Source organism: Squalius cephalus (genome assembly GCF_949319135.1).
Source record: "Squalius cephalus genome assembly, chromosome: 21".
Taxonomy (NCBI): Eukaryota; Metazoa; Chordata; class Actinopteri; order Cypriniformes; family Leuciscidae; genus Squalius; species Squalius cephalus.
The window spans coordinates 1,124,859-1,146,849 of NC_137142.1; the positions used below are offsets into that span (position 1 = coordinate 1,124,859).

The 21,991-nt window shown below is 45.5% G+C and overlaps 1 protein-coding gene across 1 annotated transcript; it reads left to right on the top strand.

Annotated features, from left to right (window-relative positions):
- Window positions 1–4,172: 4,172 nt before the first annotated feature.
- On the top strand, window positions 4,173–5,168 carry LOC307149687 (trace amine-associated receptor 7c-like; the record flags this gene model as incomplete). The annotated part of the gene is made up of 1 exon (XM_079856195.1): window positions 4,173–5,168. One exon carries the CDS (start codon window positions 4,173–4,175, stop codon window positions 5,166–5,168), a length of 996 nt encoding a protein of 331 aa, XP_079712321.1.
- Between the last annotated feature and the right edge of the window lie 16,823 nt (window positions 5,169–21,991).

Genomic DNA, 21,991 nt, shown 5'->3' on the forward strand with positions numbered 1-21,991 from the left:
AAAACACCCGAATGCTTTTATTGCAATTTCTGGAGATTTTAATCACACGTCTCTTTCTGCTACTCTCCCAACATTTCAGCAGTATGTTAACTGCCCCACCAGAGACAATAAAACTTTGGATTTATTTTATGCAAATGTAAAGGATTCATACAGCTTCACAGCCCTTCCCCCTCTCAGCAGATCAGATCACAATTTGGTACTTCTTATCTCCACATACACACCTATTGTTCAGAGGCAACCAGTTACCACTAGGATTGTGAGGAGATGGACACGGGAAGTGGATGAGGCTCTGCAGGGGTGTTTTGAATCCACGGACTGGGATGTACTCTGTGATTCCCATGGAGATGACATAAACTCCATGACAGACTGCATTACGGGGTACATTAGTTTCTGTGTAGACACTGTTATACCCACTAGGAGAGTGCGATGCTTTCCCAACAACAAACCATGGATAACCAGCGACCTGAAGGAGCTGCTGAACAGGAAGAAGAGAGCTTTCAGGGAGGGGGACAGAGAGTCACTGAAGACTGTGCAGAGGGAGCTGAAAGTGAGGATGAAGGAGAGCATGGAGGTATACAGGAAGAAGATGGAGAATAAACTCCAGCAAAACAACACAAGGGACGTGTGGTCAGGAATGAAGACCATCACAGGGTTCAAGGTGAACCGAAATCAGGCTGAGGGAAGCCTGGACAGGGCTAATGAGCTGAATGTGTTTTTCAATAGGTTCAGCTCAGCTGTACCCTCCCCTGCCCCCTGTCATACGGGCCCCAAATCCTCCCTGACCCCTCAGCTGCTCCCCTCTCAAACCTCCTCAGTGATTAGGACTGGTGACACACATGGTGCCACTCCCCACCCCTCACCCCTCACCCCTCACCCCTCAACATCAACATCTTTCTTCCCAGCAGAAAGCACCGTGCCCCCCTCTACCTCCCCCGCCCCCCTTTCTGTCTCAAGCTGTCAGGTTAGGAGGCAGCTGGAGAAACTGCACCAGAACAAGGCTCCAGGTCCAGATGGTATCAGCCCCAGAGTCCTGAAGGTCTGCGCAAACCAGCTATGTGGGATTTTACAACACCTCTTCAACCTCAGTCTGAGACTGGAGAAGGTCCCACTGCTGTGGAAAACATCCTGCCTTGTCCCGGTACCAAAAAAGTCTTCTCCATCTGCCCTCAATGACTACAGAATGGTTGCCTTAACATCTCACATCATGAAGGTTCTGGAGAGACTGGTTCTGGCCCATCTGAGACCACAGGTGACCACCTCCATTGACCCACTGCAGTTTGCCTACCGCCCTGGGGTTGGTGTGGAGGATTCTATCATCTACCTGCTTCAGCGAGCTCACTCACACCTGGATAAGGCTGGCAACATTGTGAGGATCATGTTCTTTGATTTCTCCAGTGCTTTTAACACTATCCAGCCTTTACTGCTCTACTACTGTGCGACTGAGGGGTTGTGTGTCTGAACACACCACAGGGGACTGTTCTCTCACCATTTATCTTCACATTGAACACTTCAGACTTCCAGCACAACTCAGAGTCCTATCATCTCCAAAAATACTCGGATGACTCTGCAGTTGTTGGGTGTATTAATGGTGGAGATGAGACGGAGTACAGGGATTTGGTTGACCGCTTTGTGTTGTGGTCTGGGAAAACCACCTCCTCCTAAACGTGACAATGATGAAGGAGTAGGTGGTGGACTTTAGGATGACCAGGACAACAACACTAAACGCCATTCACCTTCTGGGAGAGGAGGTGGAGGTGGTTGAGAATTTTAAATACCTGGGTGTGTACCTTGACAACAGACTAGATTGGAAGTATAACACTGAGGCCATCTTCAAGAAGGGCCAGAGTAGACTCTACTTCTTGAGGAAACTTAGGTCTTTTAATGTATGCAGCAGGATGATGTTTATGTTCTATCAGTCTCTTGTCGAAAGCGCAATTTTCTTTGCAGCCATCTGTTGGGGCAGCAGCATCAGAGCCAGTGACAGTAAGAGACTGAACAAGCTAATAAAGAAGGCTGGCTCTGTGCTAGGGTCTGCTCTGGAACCCCTGGAATTTGGTTGTGGAGAGAAGAATGTTACACAAACTATTTAACATCATGGACAACACTTCACATCCGCTGCACAACATGCTGGTCGGGCAGCAGAGTGTATTCAGCTGGAAACTCCTACAACTCCGCTGTAGCAAGGACCGTTACAGGAAGTCATTCCTCCCCACTGCAATAACAATACACAACAATTCTTCTCTGGGTAGGGATAGGGGATTGAGGAGACTGAATGACATGTGAATGATAAAGGACATCACATTATTGTTAACATTATACTCACTTTTAATAGTTGCATGTGATACTAAACAGTGCACATTGCGCACTGTTGCACTTGTGTATACATATCATATTTGTAAATATATTGTATTTATTTATTTTATTTTATTTTTTAAGGAAAATGTTTACATTACATTATATGTCAGTTTATGTAATATGTCTGGTCTGTATTCTGTGTCAATTTTGCTGCTGCAACACTGCAATTTCCCCTTGGGGATTAATAAAGTTTTTCTATTCTATTCTATTCTATTCTATTCTATTCTATTCTATTCTATTCTAGTCTTTCTTCTGGTTTTCATCCTCAGAGCAACGGTCAGACTGAGAGGGCCAACCAAGACTTGGAATGGGTGTTGCAATGTTAGGTGTCTCAGAATCCATCCTCCTGGAGCCAGCAGCTCTCATGGGTTGAGTATGTGCATAACTCGCTACCAGTATTGTCCACGAGCCTCTCTCCGTTCGAAGGTAGTTTAGCAGCCACCAATTTTTCATAACCTGGAATACGAGGTTGCGGTTCCCTTCGCTCACGCTTTCGTCCAGAAGTGCCATCGAACCTGGAGGAAAACCAGAAGGGCTCTACTTCGGGTGCGAGCACGCACTAAGGCCCAGGCCGATCGCCACCTTCAAAGCCTCCTGTATACATAGTTGGTCAAAAAGTTTGACTTTCTACTCAGAACATTCCTCTCCGCACCTTTTGTAATAAGCTTGTTCCCAAATGTATTGCCCCGTTCACTGTAACTGAAGTCCTTAGTCCAGTGGCAGTACGCCTCAAACTTCCTCTGGTGTACAGGAGAATAATTAGTTTTTTTATGCACCTAAAATAAAACCCGTTTTTTGTTCACCTATTAACCACCCATCCCCACCGCCGCATCTCTTATACGGGGAACCTGTCTCTTCAGTCAAACATATTCTGGACTCGAGATGGAAGGGACGCGGATTCCAGTACTTGGTGGACTGGGAGGGTTACGGTCCGGAGGAGAGAAGTTGGGTTCCTGCAAGAGACATATTGGATCACTCCTTGATCGATGATTACATTCGACAGGTAAGTTCTCATGGGAGCACCAGGAGGCACTACTAGGAGGAGGGGTACTGTCAGGGTTTGCAGGTCTGTGGCTTCTTACTTGTCTTCTGTGATTGTGTGTGTTTGTCACCTGCATTGCTGGGAAACCCATGATCACTGATTAGTGATCGGGCTCAACTGCGTCTCATCAGCCTCGCTATATCTTGGGCCTGTGTTTGTTCATTCCGTGTCAGATCATTGTTTTGCTCACTACTCGTTCTCTGTGCAGTGTCTCCTGTCTTCTGTGTCCTGTGCTCCAGTTCCAGTTCCTGCCTGTTTCCTGGATTATTTGAACCTTCCTTGTGGACTTCTCTCACTGGACTTCTGCCTTGGATATTCTGTCATCATCTGCCCATTGCAGTCTCTGCGTTGCCAAGATTCATCATGTTCATCCACGACTGACCATTGCACAAGTTATTTCTGAAATAAACTGTTTTATTGCACTTGCAATTGAATCCTGAGTCATTTACCTGACACAGTGTTTCCAATTGGTCTTATACTGGGATACATATTTACAATAAAATTCACTTAACTTCCATCTTTTATTGGTATTATGTATATAACCATATAAAAGCTTTCAAGGACCAGTCTTTAATGAAAGGTTTTTTAGAATATAGATCAGATTAGATCTGATAGGTCTATGAATATTGAAGTAGTGGGTTGGTTGACAGCTGAATATTCAAACATCATGGTAAAATGAGGTGGTCGCTGATCTTCCAGAAGTATAAAACTGAGTCATATTAGTGGCAAGCATCTTCACACAGAGTCTAATCTCCAAGATAGATCTATCATGGAAATGTCTAACTGGGGACTGACAAACATGAGCAATCAAACAATCCAATACTGCTTTCCAAACAACAATTTGTCTTGTACCAGAAGTATCGGACCTGAAGCAGAGTACATTATTGTGTACATTTTCATCGCTGTAACATCAGTGTTCACCGTGTTTCTGAACCTGTTGGTGATCATCTCCATCTCGCACTTCAAGCAGCTCCACACTCCCACCAATGTGCTGATCTTCTCTCTGGCAGTGGCTGATCTGATCACAGGACTGATTCTCATGCCAGTGCAGGGAATGAAACTGATTGAGCCATGCTGGTACTTTGGAGAAATATTTTGCTCAATATTTCTTCTTATTCTTTATGTGGTTCTCACAGCATCTCTTGGTAATATGATTATTATTTCTTTGGATCGATACATTGCTGTGAATGACCCTTTGCGATATCCAATACGAGTCAGTAATAACAGAGCTATTGTTTCTATTGTTGTAAACTGGTTATTCTCCTTCATATATAATTTTTATCTGTTGTATGAGTTTGTAATGTATCCAGAGATGAACCACACATGTATTGGAGAATGCATTATTTCTGTTAAGTTGGAAAATATAATACTAGATTCCATTGTTTGTTTAGTGGCTCCTTGTTGTATAATTATTCCTTTATATGTGAAAATCTGCTTTGTAGCAAACTATCAAGCTAAGCATTTAAAGTCAGTCACAGACAAAAAGGCCAAATCAGAAAAAAAGGCTACAAGAACCTTAGGGATTGTAGTACTGGTTTATCTTCTTTGCTGGATGCCATATTATTTAACTAGTCTTTCTTTGGGGCATAATGAAAATGACTCTCTTATAATTAATGTAATGTATTGGATCGTATGCATGAATTCCGGTATGAATCCACTTATATATGCAATGTTTTATCGATGGTTCAGACTGTCAGCAAAATACATTTTGACACTGAAAATATTTGGACCTTCATCGGCATACTTAAATCTGTTCCCAGAAGAGAAATGATCACTTATACCCTCATGCAAATGTAAATGAGATAATGTGTCTCCAAATCAAATCGATTTTTTTGTTAAGCACATCCTTATAACATTAGATGGCATGTAAAAGTTGTTTTTTGAATATGGTGTCTAACATGTATATTGTGAGCATATTTGTTAGTGACACTGTCTGCTCCATTTGCTACATCTGAACATGAAAGCACAGCAAAATTGTAGTGGTGCTGCTTGGAAGGTAGATGTTAAAAGTTAATTTAACATTTGTCACACTAAAGTAGTTATTACAAATATAATCTTTATTAGTAGAAAGCAAGGTACAATATATTTTGATTCATGACCATGGTAACTTTGCACTTACAGTTAAACAATTGAGACAAATTTCACAACATGAGCTTAAATGATTGATGATGGGTAAGAGTTATGTTTAATCATTATAATGATAAGTATTATTAAGGTCTTCATATCTCCGGTTTTCTGCCTGTATTTTTTTTTTTTTTTTTTTGCCTTATAAAAAAGAATGAACCAATAAACCAGTATGACGTCCAGTTAGTAATACCCTTATTTTGTATTTATTCAGTGTTAAGCATGTAATTTTAAAAAAAGCATTTAATTCATCAAAGTTTATATTATGCATGGCATTAACGTGAAGAATGTTTAATTTCGAACTTGCAGAAATTTTTCATAAATTCTGTTTCATTTTTAATGTGCATTCAGTTCCTGAATAATACAAATATATATATATTTTGGAACAATATTTCAAGTTTCATTTTATAAAGTTCTGAAGGAGAAAATGTTGATTCATCAAACAATCCCAACTGAGGCTCACATCTCTCAGTGATGTGTCGGGTCCTCGCAATAGAAGCAATTTTTTCTGGAATGAGTGGGAACCCAGTGTGCCTGTAGCTTTCTTTATTTCTGTTTTGATGAGTGACAGAAAAAGCAAGGCCTATTAAGCATGTATGGTATATCTAATCTGTCTAAACCAAGCTGTTATATGAGGTCAAACAAATATATTGTAAATACTGAGGGCGCTTTAACAGGACGCAATGACAAACTCTGTTTTAGATGCAGTGTGAGTATACAGTACACAGTTTTAATGTCTAGAGCAGTGCTTCTCAAACCTGTCCTGGAGACTGTAAAACACTGAATACACCAAAATGGCAAAAAAATAAATAAATAAAAACTGGGCTCACTAAGATAGGTCTGTCCAATCCTGCTCCTGGAGGGCCACTGTCCTGCAGAGTGTCAAATGCACCTGAACCTGCTCTTCAGGATTACTAGAAACTTCCAGGCAGGTGTTTTGGAGCAGGTGGGAGCTACATCCTGTGGGACATATAACTGTGTGAGGTGGCAAGAGATGCCTTTTACCTCACTCTCAGGGTAAAAGGCACCCAGTATTGAAACAAGCACTTTAGTTTTGCATAATACAATCTACATTAATACTTGTTCAAAACAACCACTTCAGCAAAGTTATAAAAATATATTAGATCAAATTAGTCCAGAATCAACTTTGTGTTGCTACCAATGATGATCACATCAAGGATCAGCAAAATTTCCACATGCATAGCGAAACACTGTGATTTTTTTCACTCTCAGAAAAAAAAAAATATATATATATAAAAGCTGTTACTGGGACAGTACCCTTTCAAAAACTTACTAATACCATTTAGGTATTAGTACACTTTAGATACCAATATATACCTTTAGGGGCAAAAAAGGTACAGAGATATACCATTGAAAGGGTATCACCCTAGTGACAGCTTTTGTACATTTTTTTCCTGAGACTATCAAAAAAACCACCAACCACCATTAAAAATGTCATCCATGACCAGCCCACATCACCTGACCTTGACACAGACTGCAAATCTGACAATGAGGACTCTGGCTCTAAAAAGAGGTTCTGGGTGCTTGCTGGGCTTCAGGGCCTTAATCCTACAGTACAGAGAGCGGACAAGAAGTGAAGTGAGAGAGAGAGGAGGTGATGGCATCTAAAAGGATCTCAAGTTGGGACTCTGAATCAGTCAACAAACATGGTGAGTCATGGCATCTTCTCCTGTTATTGTCAGTTGCACTTCATGCCACTGTTGTAAACTTTTTCCTTCATCGAAGCAGAAACCAGGAGACGTTTGGGATCATGTTCAAGAAGTTATTCTTTACTGAGGACTTCGCGTTGACGTTGCTGCAGTTCTTCCAAACAGTCTGAAGTACATAATTGTTCATGGTGTCTTATAGGCTTTTTAGGAGGAGGGACTTTTGAAGGTGGAGACAAATTCAAACAAAGCATGTAAATGAGTATACAGGTTTAGGTAACACACCCTAGACTGAGGGTCTGGCCAATCCTAATTCAATCAGCATAACAGTCTATTGCATTGCAAATTGCATAGACGAATCATTCGTGTGCTAATCCCATCAGTCTGAGTGAAACTGGGACTCCAAGAGCCATTAAAGACAATAAGGAGAAAACAGGAATGGCAACTTTGCTGAGCAGAATCATTATCTTACCCTTAAACGCTAAATACAACATTCTTTACCGTGATGTTATGTAAGGAAGCATATTTGAAATAGATTCTTAAATTTGGAATCCTTCACCACATAGCCTTCTCTGTCAGCAGTGAGGGTTATTCATGTGATAAATGCAGGGAGATTGCAGAACCAGAGACACAGATCCAAACTTCAATAGAGGATCATAAGAATGAAAGGGCTATAGATACTGCTTTAGATGTGACTGCCTTAGCAAGCCCCGTACATTGTCCGGTTACATTTGTAGATCCCCCGCAGCAGGTCAACTGGGTGACTGTGAGATAGCAGTTGTGGGATTATAATTCCGTTACAGTTAGTACATCAAACAGGTTCTTCCCACTCAGTGACCTGTTGAAAACCTGTTGAAAGTGTCCTAGTTATTGACAATTGTATTGTACGGAATGTGAAAATAGAGACACCAGCCACCATAGTCACATGTTTGCTGGGAGCCAGACCACCTGACATCAAATCAGATTTGTGCTGAAAAAAGAACTCTAAGATTGTTATTCACATCGGCACTAATGATGTCCAACTTTGACAGTCTGAGATCACAAAGTATGTGATCACATTAAAGAGGTGTGTGAACTCACACGTACGATGTCAGACACTGTAATTTGCACTGCACCTCTTCCGGTTCGCATAAATATGTTGCTTAAATATGTTTACATGGGATGATAACACAACATTTGAGTGAGATGTAACTTTTGCCATGTATGAAGTAGTAGAAACAACCAAGAGCAGCACAGAGTTAACAATTAAGTTATATTTATTTGTGAGGACAGAAAAAGTTACAGCAAAGAACAAATATTAGATTAGAAAACAAAACAAAACAAGAGTGTCGCCAAATTAATAAAATAATCAAAAACCAAATTCCCATAACTATTAACCCAACCTCTAAACTACTTGCCAAAAGAAAAATGGAGAAACAAAACTTAGTTTTCAGCGTATGTCGACGCCTTAAATAAACTACGCTGATTAAAACAAAATACAATTAATGGCGATCAATCTTCAACTAACTAACACAGAAAAACCTACCTACCGATGTTACAAAGGTTCTCAGATCAATCAGTCAAATGGCTGACAGATGGCTGCATTTCAATAATCAATAAAGCTACTTACGATTGTATCAACAACATGTAGGTTTTTGTACCAAACAGAAACACATGTACAAATTAAATTAGAACTTCCTACCGAGTGGTTTGTTACAACGCAGTGCTTTTTACTTTGACTGTCAGCATGTAATACAAGAATACTACACACCCTACATCATCACAACAACGAAACTACATCAAACTAATCATTAAGGTTGTAAGCTGGCTGTTCGGCTCGACTGGGGACACAGGTTTTGAGTGAGGTCTGATGCTGATCCCTCACTACTCATTCATGGTGAACAGGGCCTTTTAATCTGCCGGCACGCCAGCAGATTGGTCGCGCTGATCATGACGTCGAGCGTCCTGGCGTCACAGGTATGATGGACAGCTAAATGATCCAATGATCGCAACCTAACAAAAGAGTTTACAAATACTGAAGAGAAAGAACAAAATACAAAACACACGTGGAACATAACAGCCGGAGTGATGAGATACTTAGCAGTCTGTCATCATTCAATGGCTGGCTGTCAAAGTAGTGTCCGCAGAATAACACAGGGTCCATAGACAATTGGAAAACTAACACAGAAACACAGTCCCCTTCTTGAACTGCCACCTTACCGTGGTGGAGGGGTTTGAGTACCCGAATGACCCTAGGAGCTACGTTGTCTGGGGCTATTTGCCCCTGGTAGGGTCTCCCAAGGCAAACAGATCCTAGGTGACGGGTCAGACTAAGAGCGGTTCAAAAACCCTTTATGATGCCAATAAATTCGAGGACCGTGACGTCGCCCGGCATGGCACAGCCAGGGCCCCACCCTGGAGCCAGGCCCGGGGTAGGGGCTCGTATGCGAGTGCCTGGCGGTCGGCCCGGCCGGGCTCAGCCCGAAGGAGCGAAGTGGGGCCGCCATCCCATGGGCTCACCACCTGCAGGAGGGACCGTAAGGGGCTGGTGCTTAGTGGATTGGGTGGCAGTCGAAGGCGGGGGCATCGACAACTCGATCCCTGGACACGGAAACTAGCTCTAGGGACGTGGAATGTCACCTCTCTGGTGGGGAAGGAGCCTGAGACTGTGCGTGAGGTTCAGAGGTTCCGACTAGAGATATTTGGGATCACCTCCACGCAAGGCTTGGGCTCTGGAACCACACTCCTGGAGAGAGGATGGACTCTTTACCCCTCTGTCATATGGAGTTCCTCAGGGTTCAGTTTTAGGTCCTATTTTGTTTTTATTGTATATTAGCCCTCTTGGTGAAATAATTTGTAATTTTAATAATGCGTCTTATCACTTTTGTGCTGATGACATTCAGTTGTACTGCTCATTCAAAGAGTCAGAGTTAGGTAAATTAACTGATTTATTGGAATGCCTGTCATGCATTAAGACTTGGTTATACAACATTTACAACTGAATACAAAAAAGACTGAAACTTTGATCATTGCTCCAGAAAAAAACTACCCCAAATTAAACAACACCTCTGTTCCTTGGACTCATCTGTCCAGTTGAACCTAAGAAACCTTGGTGTTTTATTTGACCAATCGTCTCTGGACGATCATTCTAGACAGTTGGTCAGAAACTGTTTTTATCATTTGAGAAATATTTCTAAACTGAGAACGATATTGCCCAAAGCTACCATGGAGATGATCATTCATGCTTTTATTTCTTCACGGTTAGATTATTGTAATTCTCTTATTACTTGTTTTAACAAAGTTTCTCTGAGCCGTCTCCAATTGGTGCAAAACGCAGCATCCAGGCTATTAACAGGAACCAACAGAAGGGCACACATTACTCAGATTTTATTTATTCTCCACTGGCTTCCAGTCAAATTTAGAATTGATTATAAATTTTTAGTTTGAACTTTTAGAGCACTACATGGCCAGACCCCCCAATATATCAAAGACATGTTGACCCCTTACTCTTCCTTCCGCACTCTTCGTTCCTCAGGTCAAAATCTCCTGATTGTCCCCAAAACCCGCCTTAAAACTCGGGGAGACCGCTCCTTTCAAGCTGTTGCTCCCAAACTGTGGAATGCCCTGCCACTGTCGCTGCGTGTGGCCGATTATTTTGATTCTTTTAAAAAACAGCTGAAGACACTTCTATTTAGACAAGCTTTCAGTTGACAGAGCTATTATGTTTTATGTTTTGTATGATGTTTTTTTATTTGTTAAAATTGTTAACTTGCTACATGTAAAGCACTTTGTGATTTTATCTGTGATAGGTGCTATATAAATAAAGTTTACTTACTTACTTGCTTTACCACTCTGGAGTTGCCCATGGTGACAGGCGGCGGGCTGGTGTGGGTTTGCTTATAGCCCCCCAGCTCAGCCGCCATGTGTTGGAGTTCACCCCAGTAAACGATAGGGTCGCTTCCCTGCGCCTTCGGGTAGGGGATAGGTCTCTCACTGTCGTGTGCGCCTACGGGCCAAATGGCAGTGTAGAGTACCCTTCTTGGGGTCTCTGGGAGAGGTGCTGGAAAGTGCTCCGACTGGGGACTCCGTCGTTCTACTGGGGGACTTCAACGCCCACGTGGGCAGCGACAGTGACACCTGGAGGGGCGTCATTGAGAGAAACGGCCCCCCTTATCTGAACCCAAGTGGTGTTCTGTTATTGGACTTCTGTGCTAGTTACAGCTTGTCCATAACAAACACCATGTTCAAGCATAAAGGGTGTCCATCAATGCACATGGCACCAGGACACCCTAGGCCGGAGGTCGATGATCGACTTTGTGGTCATTTCATCTGACCTCCAGCCTTATGTCTTGGACACTCGGGTGAAGAGAGGGGCGGAGCTGTCAACTGATCTCCACCTGGTGGTGAGCTGGATCCGATGGCGAGGGAGGAAGCTGGACAGACTCGGCAGACCCAAACGTACAGTGAGGGTCTGTTGGGAACGTTTGGCCGAATCCCCTGCCAGAGAGATCTTCAACTTCCACCTCTGGCAGAGCTTCGACCGGATCCCGAGGAAGTCTGGAAATATTGAGTCTGAGTGGACCATGTTCTCCACCTCCATTGTCAACGCGGCCACTCGGAGCTGTGGCCATAAAGTCTCCGGTGCCTGTCAAGGCAGCAATCCCCGAACCCGGTGGTGGACACCGGAAGTAAGGGATGTCGTAAAGCTGAAGAAGGAGTCTTATTGGGTCTAGCTGGCTTGTGGGACTCCTGAGGCAGCTGACGGTTACCGGCAAGCCAAGCGGACTGCAGCCCTCGGGCTTGGGAGGAGTTCGGTGAGGCCATGGAGAAGGACTAACGGTTGGGCTCGAAGAGATTCTGGCAAACCAGCCGGTGCCTCAGGAGAGGGAAGCAGTGCCCTACCAACGCTGTTTACAGTGGAGGTTGGCAGCTGTTGACCTCGACTGGGGATATCATCGGACGGTGGAAGGAATACTTCGAGGATCTCCTCAATCCCACCAACACGTCTTCCTTTGAGAAAGCAGAGGCTGAGGGCTCGGAGGTGGACTGTGTCCCTCGACTGTGCATTCGACTGTGTCCCTCGCGGCATCCTGTGGAGGGTGCTTAGGGAGTATGGGGTACGACTGCAGCAGGAGCTTGGTTCAGTAGAGCTTGGCATTGGCGGCAGTAAGTCAGACTTGTTCCCAGTGCATGTTGGACTCCGGCAGGGCTGCCCTTTGTTGCCGGTTCTGTTCATAATTTTTATGGACAGAGTTTCTAGGCACAACCAGGGACTGGAGGGTGTCAGGTTTGGGGACCACACGATTTCATCTCTGAGTGAGCATTCTCCGCAGGGTAGCTGGACGATCCCTTAGAGATAGGGTGAGAAGCTCGGTCACTCGGGAGGAGCTCAGAGTAGAGCCGCTGCTCCTCCACATCGAGAGGGGCTAGCTGAGGTGGCTCGGGCATCTTTTCCGGATGCCTCCTGGACGCCTTCCCGGGAAGGTGTTCCGGGCATATCCCACCAGGAGGAGACCCTGGGGAAGACCTAGGACACGCTGGAGGGACTATGTCTCCCGGCTGGCCTGGGAACGCCTCGGTGTCCCCACGGAAGAGCTGGAGGAAGTGTCTAGGGAGAGGGAAATCTGGGCATCCCTGCTTAGACTGCTGCCCCCACGACCCAGCCCCGGATAAGCGGAACAAGATGGATGGATGGATGGATGGACAATTGGAAAAGTTTTTGGGGCAGACCTGATATGTTGAAAAGAGATGGTATTCATCCTTCCTGGGATGGTGCTGCTCTCCTCTCTAGCAATATGGCACAGTTTTTGAGTTGATCCTTGACCATCTAGGACCCAGGTCATGAAGCAGACAGACTGGCTAAACTGACCGTCTGCTAGCTGTCTCACATCACAGAAGTCAGATAAATCCCAAAACATAGAGACTCTTTCATCTTGATATCATCATATAGAGACTGTGTCTGTTCCCAAAGAAGAATATTACTACACAAATATTAGTCTGTCTGTCTCATCCTTATCCCAAGGTTACCGTAGTCAGTTGGATCTGGTCCGTATCCAGATCAGATGGTGGATCTGCTCCTAGACACGACCACAATGCAGCCCTGAATGTCAGTAGAGACCGTGTTTACTAGACAATCCCCTGTGAAGGCCTCGTCAACACAACAGCCATCAGCACAGATCCTCAGCAGAGACCACAAGAACCAGACAGGTCCTCTGCACAGACCCCTATTGCCAGCTTCGGCTCCATGCCTGTCACGGAACAGAAGAATGCAACTACAGGTAAGATCCAAAACAAACAAAGTGAGCAGGTGAGTATCTTAGAGAATGGATACGTTGACTTGATTGCGGTGAGTGATAGTTCTTATCTGTTTCAGATGGAGATTAGAGATGAAGGGATCGCCAGAGAAGATGGATGACTGAAGACGGATCGCACAGGTATGTTTCTCAAAGGTAGGTAGTTAGGTTAGCAAAGAAATAGAACAAAAGCATTACAATCTTTAAAAATAAGCTTCAAAAGTCTGATGTCATAACTACAGATGGTCCAACAGTTCAGGTTTTAAAAATCTGTCTTACATCAGACTACTCATCTGCACTGCTGCCTCTTTTCCTTTGGGTTCTCTGAAATCTAAAAAAGAAAGCATAATGTTACTTAAAAACAAGTCAATTCAGTTGTCATACATACAGTCACATTCATATACTAAACACAATTTGATTCACTATTTAAAAAAAGTTGCTCAACAAATTATTCTAGCTATGATTATAGTATCATTAAATTCTGTTTATTCAGGCCACATTTACACATAGCCGTGTATTTAGAGAAACAAATATTTCCCCCCCTCTGTTTTCAATAATAACATTGTGCACACAACATTGTTTTCAAAAAAGTTTACATCAACCCACAAAAATACGGCATCGTAAATAGCACCATCATAACTATGCCAAACCTATTTGTCGGCAGTGTAGGGAGGAGGATAAAGCCATGCAAGCCAATCAGAATCGACAACAACCAATAACACAAGCGACTTCCTAGGGCGCTCACATGACGTTAAGCATTTTCTGGCGCATAATGTGACGTTTGGGAACCTAAAACCCCGTTTCTCCCAGTTGACACTGTAAGGCAAAGTTGAGATGTGGCCCAGAGAGAAAAAAACAATAGGTGTTGGAGGAAAAGATGCACGAGAGACGAGAGATGGCGTATTTTCCCCGTGTTTAATAAAATTACTTGAGTGAGAAAAAGTATACAAACAAACATCCAACTCTGGTCACAAATATAAAAGGAAATAAAAGAAAGAGTACAAAGGTCGGTAACGTTAGAGCGGTTATCTCTTCTCCTCACGTCAAATCTATTACTGACACTCTACCCATATGCGCAGTTCTCATTTTACCTCATATTAACTTAAAAGCACAAAGTGACCATTACAACACGGCAACACATAACCGGCGTTATCAGAAATCTCCACTTTGGCTGGAATTTTTAGAAATAATAGTTCCCTTTCGAAGGGAACTTCGACAATACGTCATCGACGTTATGGGGAACGCCTCAGGCGTGACAGGTGTCTGAAATCAAATATCAACTCACAGCAATCATGCTGACCGGCGACAGCCGTGAATCATCAGCTTGAATGATGAGCGCGCAACCTGGATATATAAAAAGGGCGCCTTGAAACCATGACAATATCCTTTTTCGTCTTCAGGGACTGTTTTGTACTGAAATTTATACGTCTGCTTACAGCGAAAATGAAATGCACATCTAAGGCAGGTCCTAAGAATTTTCGTGAAATGTGTCGACCCGTGCCCAAGATATTTGTCACCGGGTGACACTCATGAGATGTGTGTGTACTGCTTGGGTGAAGAGCACGCACAGGATGCTTTTGAGGGAGCGTCCTGTGCAAATTGTGAGCGTTTTCCTATGAGAACGCTCCGCTCTCGTCTGGCACTCTTCTCGAGGGGAGAGAGTTCAGCATCTGGTCCTCGCGGATCGGGTCCCGCTCGTGCCGAGGCAGAGCGTCGACGCGCTTCATGGGGCTCCCAGATGGAGCTCGCTGACAGTCTCGAGAGGGTCGTTAACCTCTCGGACGCGTCATCGGCTGACGAGAGTGAGCTGCAGGTGGATGACGGAGACGATTCTCCTACTGATACTGCAGCGAGTGCTCTTCAGGCTGGGCAAGAGATGGCTGAGGAGGATGAATTAGATCCTCAACCTCGTCAGCCATCCTGCCCCGTGTACGCAGAGTTGGTGGAAGTTATGGAGCGCGCCACTGACAAACTTCAGTTGCCATGGCGGCGCGCTCGGGGAGAGATCGCTCGCGGCCGGTTGGACGATCGGTTTCTCCCTGAACATAGACCACCAGCTCAGCAGAGCCTTCCATTCCTTCCTGATCTCCATTCTGAGATCGAGAGGGCATGGAAGAAACCATACTCGGCCCGTATTCATCGACATCAGCGGGGTAATTTCGCTGATGTTGAGGGAATCGGGGAGTATGGGTATGTGTCGATGCCGCCCATTGACGAGATGATAGCGAACTATCTCGTATCTAGGCGGGTGTTGACACTAAAAGCTCCGACTCTGCCATCCAAGCCTCTTAAAGTCACGGCTCGCTTGAATGGCAGAGCGTACACGGCAGCAGGTCAGGCTGGTGCTGCCCTTCACACCATGGCAGTGCTCCAAGCTTACCAAGCTGACCTGCTGCGGGATCTCGACCAGGGGGCGGGGCTGTCCACTGAGGCGGTCGCTGAGTTGCGCCGGACCACAGATTTGTCTCTCCGGGCCACTAAACAGACTGCTGCCGCGATCGGCCGATCGATGGCGGCGATGGTGGCCACGGAGAGGCATCTGTGGCTCAACTTGGCTGATATCGGGGAGAAAGAAAAATCCCTTCTCCTTGATTCACCAGTTTCGCCTGCTAAACTTTTTGGCACCTCCGTTGAGGCGGTGGTTGGAAAGTTTAGGGAGGCGAAGGCGCGCTCAGCCGCTTTTAAGACCTGTATACCGCTGAGATCCGGGCCCCAGCCCAGGCAGGCGGGAGGACCTGGTCCGTCTTGGTCTGAACCCGTAGACAGGACCAGAGGTCTAGTGTCGCCTCTCGTGCGCCCCCTCCATGGAGGAGTAGGATGCAGAGGAGGCGAGCCTCCCGCAAGAAGAGGGACTTAAGGGAGGTCATTCAGCACAAGCGCAGCAACGCTCAGCGGAAGTAGGGTTTGATCTCCCTGGAGGGCCTTTTCTACCAGCCCTCTCCCTCTTCTTGACTCCCCAGGCGTTTACGTTACACCAGCCCTGGGGATGGGCCGATGATGAGAACTATGTTCTGATGACCCGCCGTAGCAACTGGTTGATGTGAGCACCTCTTTTAGGCATGTAAAAGTGGTGGACCCCAGGTTCATTGAGAACTTTCTGGCGAAGTCTTCACTCCGCACGCCGCAGGTGAACTTATTGGTTTTTAAAAATTCTGTGTGTATAACTAACACTGATTTGTATTTCTCTACAGACCTTGTTCCCTGTATAGACCTAGGGGGTCATTCTTAGAGGAGCAATTAAGAAAAAAAGGTAAAGTATTGGACTTCAGGGCCCTGAAGCCTCCCCCAGTTGGTGGCTAGAACGAATTAGGGAGAAGCTCAAAGAAGATTTGGCTTCCGTGCTGAGTATGTGATGGCCTTCCTGTCATAACATTTTATATCCGCTCATTTCTGTTTAGCCTCAGGGCTATTAGCCACCCAGGGGTAGAGTAGTTGGTCTTCCTAAAAAAAAAAAAAAAAAAAAAGGAGAGCTTTTTTGCTTTAGGTTTAGACTGACGCTGGCGCTTCAGATAGATCTTCAGATAGATGTCCTGCCTATCGGTTGTGACATTGGTATCCTGAGTACTCGCTCCTCTGAGCTCTGTAAGGTTTCAGTAGGTTGAGTGTTTCACAGCCTCTCAATCAAGTAGGCTGTGGCTCCTCCAAGCCCTCAGGTAGATCTATGCTTGTAGGTCGGCCCTCACCTGGGCCGCCTCTGTAGCTGGCCTAGGCTATGCTAGGGATATTGGAGGCATTTTGCTAAGTATAGCTGCCGCATTCATTATGTGTTAGGCTTCCTCCCCTAGATTTTAGCCTCCTCCCTTAAATGGGAGTTGTTGGCCAAGGCCCGCCCCTTTCTCTGCATTCAGGGGTGATAGAGTAATGCAGGGTGGTAGCTGAGGTAGGATCAGTCTGGCAGGGTTAGGCCATCTTTCGCTCTGCGAAGTGACAGTTCGTCAGACCCTGCCGAACAGTGATGTTTGGGCCTCTAGAGCTGGCTCCACTCAGCCCGTTGAGCTAATCGCTCGATCGATGCGTTGAAGTGGGTTGGCTTGCAATTTAGCCCCCCGCTCCCCTAGGCTGGGCGCAGGACAAATCCCTGTCACCCTTTGGAGCCACTTGCAGGCCCGCTCCCTGTCTAACATTGCAGGGGCATATGGTTACTCCCCCGCTAACTCAGGGTAGTTTTGAGTAGTCCATTCTCAGCTCTGTATTTATCTACCTCACACCACGATGGCTCCGGTTGAGCAGGGAGTTCTAAACTACATTTCATTCCGGTTTTTGAACTCCACTCCCTTGAAGCCAGAGCATTGCCATGGGCTGACGCCTATGCATTTAGTAGGTAGGCCCCTAATGGGGCCTCCACTAGGCAGAATGGCGTATGTTGTACTCCCCTGCTATAAGGGTATTGCTTTTTGCTGAGTACACTGCCTTTGGCAATGTGATTAGGTACCAGGATGCTGTAGTAACAGTTTTCTGCCACGAAGGCTGCACGGTTAGGTAGTAGGCCCCAGCAGGCCTCCTTGACCGGATAGCCCCCAAATAGGGCTCCTAGGCCAGCTCACCTTTGGTGGTTGGCCCTGGTAGTTCGGGCAGAAGGCTCACTGCCGAGTAGTAGGCCTTAACAGGCCTCATCGGAAGTGGGTCCCAACATTGTGGAACATACACTAGGACAAAACTATAGGAAAGTTTTTTAATAGTATGGTTCCAGCAGTGTTTGTTAAAGTAGCAGAATAGACTCGCTATCAGCTAGTAGGCTCGACCAGGCCTCCCTGTTAGGCGAGTCCCCAGCAGCAGTCACATCCAGCTGTTAGACTGTTTCAGGTAGTAGGCCTCTTCAGGCCTCCCTGAAGGTGGGCTCCCACATTTTGTGGTGGTCAGGTAGTAGGCTTCACAGGCCTCCCTGAAGTTGAATTCCCGCTTTTTGAACTATCAGGTAGTAGGCCTCATAAGGCCTCCCTGAAGGCTAAGCCCCAAAGACAGTCAACTGGACTGCCAGTGTGGCTCACTATCAGCTATGGTTTCCAGGTAGTAGGCCTCTCCAGGCCTCCCTGAAAGTGAGCTTCTTCATGTCATGGTTTTCAGGTAGTAGGCCTCACCAGGCCTCCCTGGAGTTGAGTTCCAACATACTTTGAGTTTCCACTCAAGGTGGTTTTCTGGTAACAGGTAGTAGGCCTCTCTAGGCCTCTCTGTAAGTGAACTCCCATGCACTGTGGTTATCAGGTAGTAGGCCTCACTAGGCCTCCCTGAAGTTGAGCTCCCACATACTGTGGTTGTCAGGTAGTAGGCCTCACCAGGCCTCCCTGGAGTTGAGTTGCAACATACTTTGAGTTTCCACTTAAGGGGGTTTTCTGGTAACAGGTAGTAGGCCTCTCTAGGCCTCTCTGTAAGTGAACTCCCATGCACTGTGGTTATCAGGTAGTAGGCCTCACTAGGCCTCCCTGAAGTTGAGCTCCCACATACTGTGTGTTTCCACTTAGCATGGTTTTTCAGGCAGTAGGCCTCTCCAGGCCTCTCTGAAAGTGAGCTCCCACTTTTTGTGGTTGTCAGGTAGTAGGCTTCACCAGGCCTCTCTGAAGGTGAGCTCCCACATACTGTGGTTGTCAGGTAGTAGGCCTCTCCAGGTCTCCCTGAGAGTAGTTTCACAGTGGTGCTGGGTTTTGTAAGCTAGTGGCCGCTTACTTTCAGTTTAGCAGTCCTTATCAGGCAGCTACCGAAGGTGAGCTTGCGCCCTGGCTCGACTCAAGTTTTTATTCTCTGCTACGGGTTCCCTCCTGGACCCTCTTTATCCTGCTACAGTCTGGTTGCCTACCAGGTAGATCTTATGCTCCCCTCACTGAGGGTCAATATGAGTATGTGGTCTCCTGAGTCTGGTCAGTCGGTCGTATGCCTCTCATGAGGCCTCCCAGTTAGATCAGTCCTTAGGCCCTCACAGGCCTCCTCAGTGTTTTGAAACACAAACACTGGGTAGATCCGTGGATCGAGTAGAGAAACTCCCCTCGCTGGCAAGGGTTGTAAAGCACTATGCTGAGTCATACTCTCCAGGATATCCCGTCTCTGAGATCCGGGCCGAATGGTTCACTGCCTGCTTTGCAGTTCCTCGGGTTGGATGCCTTCCTAAAGGCAAGTGTCCAGAGGCTCTGTCTTCAGACAGACAGGAAGTGGTCAGACTGTATTGTCTTATATAGTGACACCAGGTCAGGCCTGCCTGGTGGCATTTCAGGTGGCATGTTCCCCTGAATAGTGACTGGCTGGGGTTCCCTTGGGTTCCCTAGCCACATTCCCTAGAAGGGACCCCTTCTGAGATTGAAGTTGTGGTCCTAGGCCCTGGAGCAGGCCCAGGTAGATCTTCCATTAAACCTTGTTTATGGAGGTTTTCTGTGGTATCATATATAGCTTGGGCTATGACCATAGGGGATGCTGTCACTGACAGCCTGGTGTGACCTGAGGGTGAGTGGTTCTAGCGTTCATTGAATTGCTGGTTCTGACAGTTGTCACTGCCTTTGGGCATGCACTCCCTTTAGCATGGCGGCGTGGGTATTTCGTTCCCCATAACGTCGATGAATGTAACCTTTGTTCCCTGAGAACAGGGAACGAGACAATACGTCTCCCTGCCATGCCTCGAGGCCTGCCTGCCAAACAGTCCCTTCAGACGAAAGGATATTGTCATGGTTTCAAGGCGCCCTTTTTATATATCCAGGTTGCGCGCTCATCATTCAAGTTGATGATTCACGGCTGTCGCCGGTCAGCATGATTGCTGTGAGTTGATATTTGATTTCAGACACCTGTCACGCCTGAGGCGTTCCCCATAACGTCGATGACGTATTGTCTCGTTCCCTGTTCTCAGGGAACAAAGGTTACATTTGTAACCTGAGACGTTTTCTGTGATAAAAACAGGGTTTTCGTGTAAGTGAGAGGTCAAACCGCAGGGAAATATCTGCGTCTTCATGTAAACAGGGACTTATTCTATTGTTCTAAAAATCTATTAATGCCTAAAAATCAGAAGAAAGCACTATGGCAGGGGTGAGTTTATCTCCATCCCTAATTAAACACACCTGAAGCAGCTAATCAAGGTCATTAGGTTCGATGAAAACTTCCAGGGGTGCTTCTCAATTCTTATTTGTGTATCCTCGTTTCCTCTCCTCCCTTCCTTTCCTTGCGTCTCAGCTCCACCCCCTGTAGGATGCGAGGGAAGGCTGCAAGGAAAAGACGCGAGGACGGAGGGATCGAATGAAAGCTTTTTTTATACATTGGAATCCTTGATCACTCGAGCGTCACTTCATCGTGTCATCAGCAGCGCTCAGAGGATCTGCCCTTATGTTGTTGAAATTTGTTTATTTAAGAAATGCATAATAAATAATAATAAAGAAAGATACCCTGTTGAAATATGTGAGATGTGTGGTTTATATAAACTGCAAAAGTAAAGTATAAATCTAAATTATTGTGACCGATGTGAAGGGGGGGGAGAATTTATACGTGCGTCACGTTTTAGTCGATAAAACTCTTCCGTATAGGATACACCTGTGTATCCTCGCTCACGACTCCTCAGGAAGCCTCCTCACTCCTCGATCCTCGACTCCTCGCGGTGCAATTAGAGAATTGAGATGTCCTTCAAGATGGCTGTGCTCGATCGGTTTCCGGGTCATAGGATGGAGGACGGAGGAGAGAGGAGACGAGGAGGGATATTGAGAAGCACCCCAGGTGGAGCGGAACTCTTCATGAAGAGGAATGAATACCTCTGAGTTATGGCCATTACTATAAACTATATCTCAGTTAATTTTCCATGAAACTATGTTGGATTCAAGTAACAAGTTTATCTTGAAAAATAAAAGAGCTTAGTTTTTTGTTCAATGAAAATTCTTTAAAGGGATAGTTCACCTGAATATGAAAATTCTGTCATCATTTACTCACCCTCATGTTGTTCCAAACTTGTATGAGTTTCTTTCTTCTGTTGAACACAATAAAGAATGTTGGTAACCAGACAATTGAGAGTAGCTGTTGATTTCCATAGCAGGAAAAAATACTAGTGATGTAGTGGTATACAAATAAGTTACATTCCTCAAATTTAATAGTGACTCAGGAATATGAAAGATTACCACAACAACTCATTGTATAATCAATATCAGCATTATCAGGAGGGTGCTTCAACTTTTTTTAAATTCAATTCAATTTAAGTTTTTAAACTTCATCTGCCTTCACTCCTACTAAAGGAGTAATGTGCTCTGCAAGCACTGATGGACGAAGACGTGGGCTATGTGTGTCAGGAACGTAAAGAGAGAAATGAAAGCTTTAGCATAAGTTCTGTCGGGAAGACTCAATTACTACGTCACCTATTGCCTTCACTTCTATCCAATCATATTTTTATGCTCACTGTATAAAAGCTCGGTACTTACACATGTTTGAGTTCGCAGATACTGAAGCGACGATTACCCCCATCCTCCCCACCACCACCAGGATGGCTCCCGGGGGGGTCGGCTGCGCCCCTGCCTTCGTCTTCAGGCAGGAATTGCAGATCCAATACCCTCGGATTATGCACTACGGACGGGGCCTAA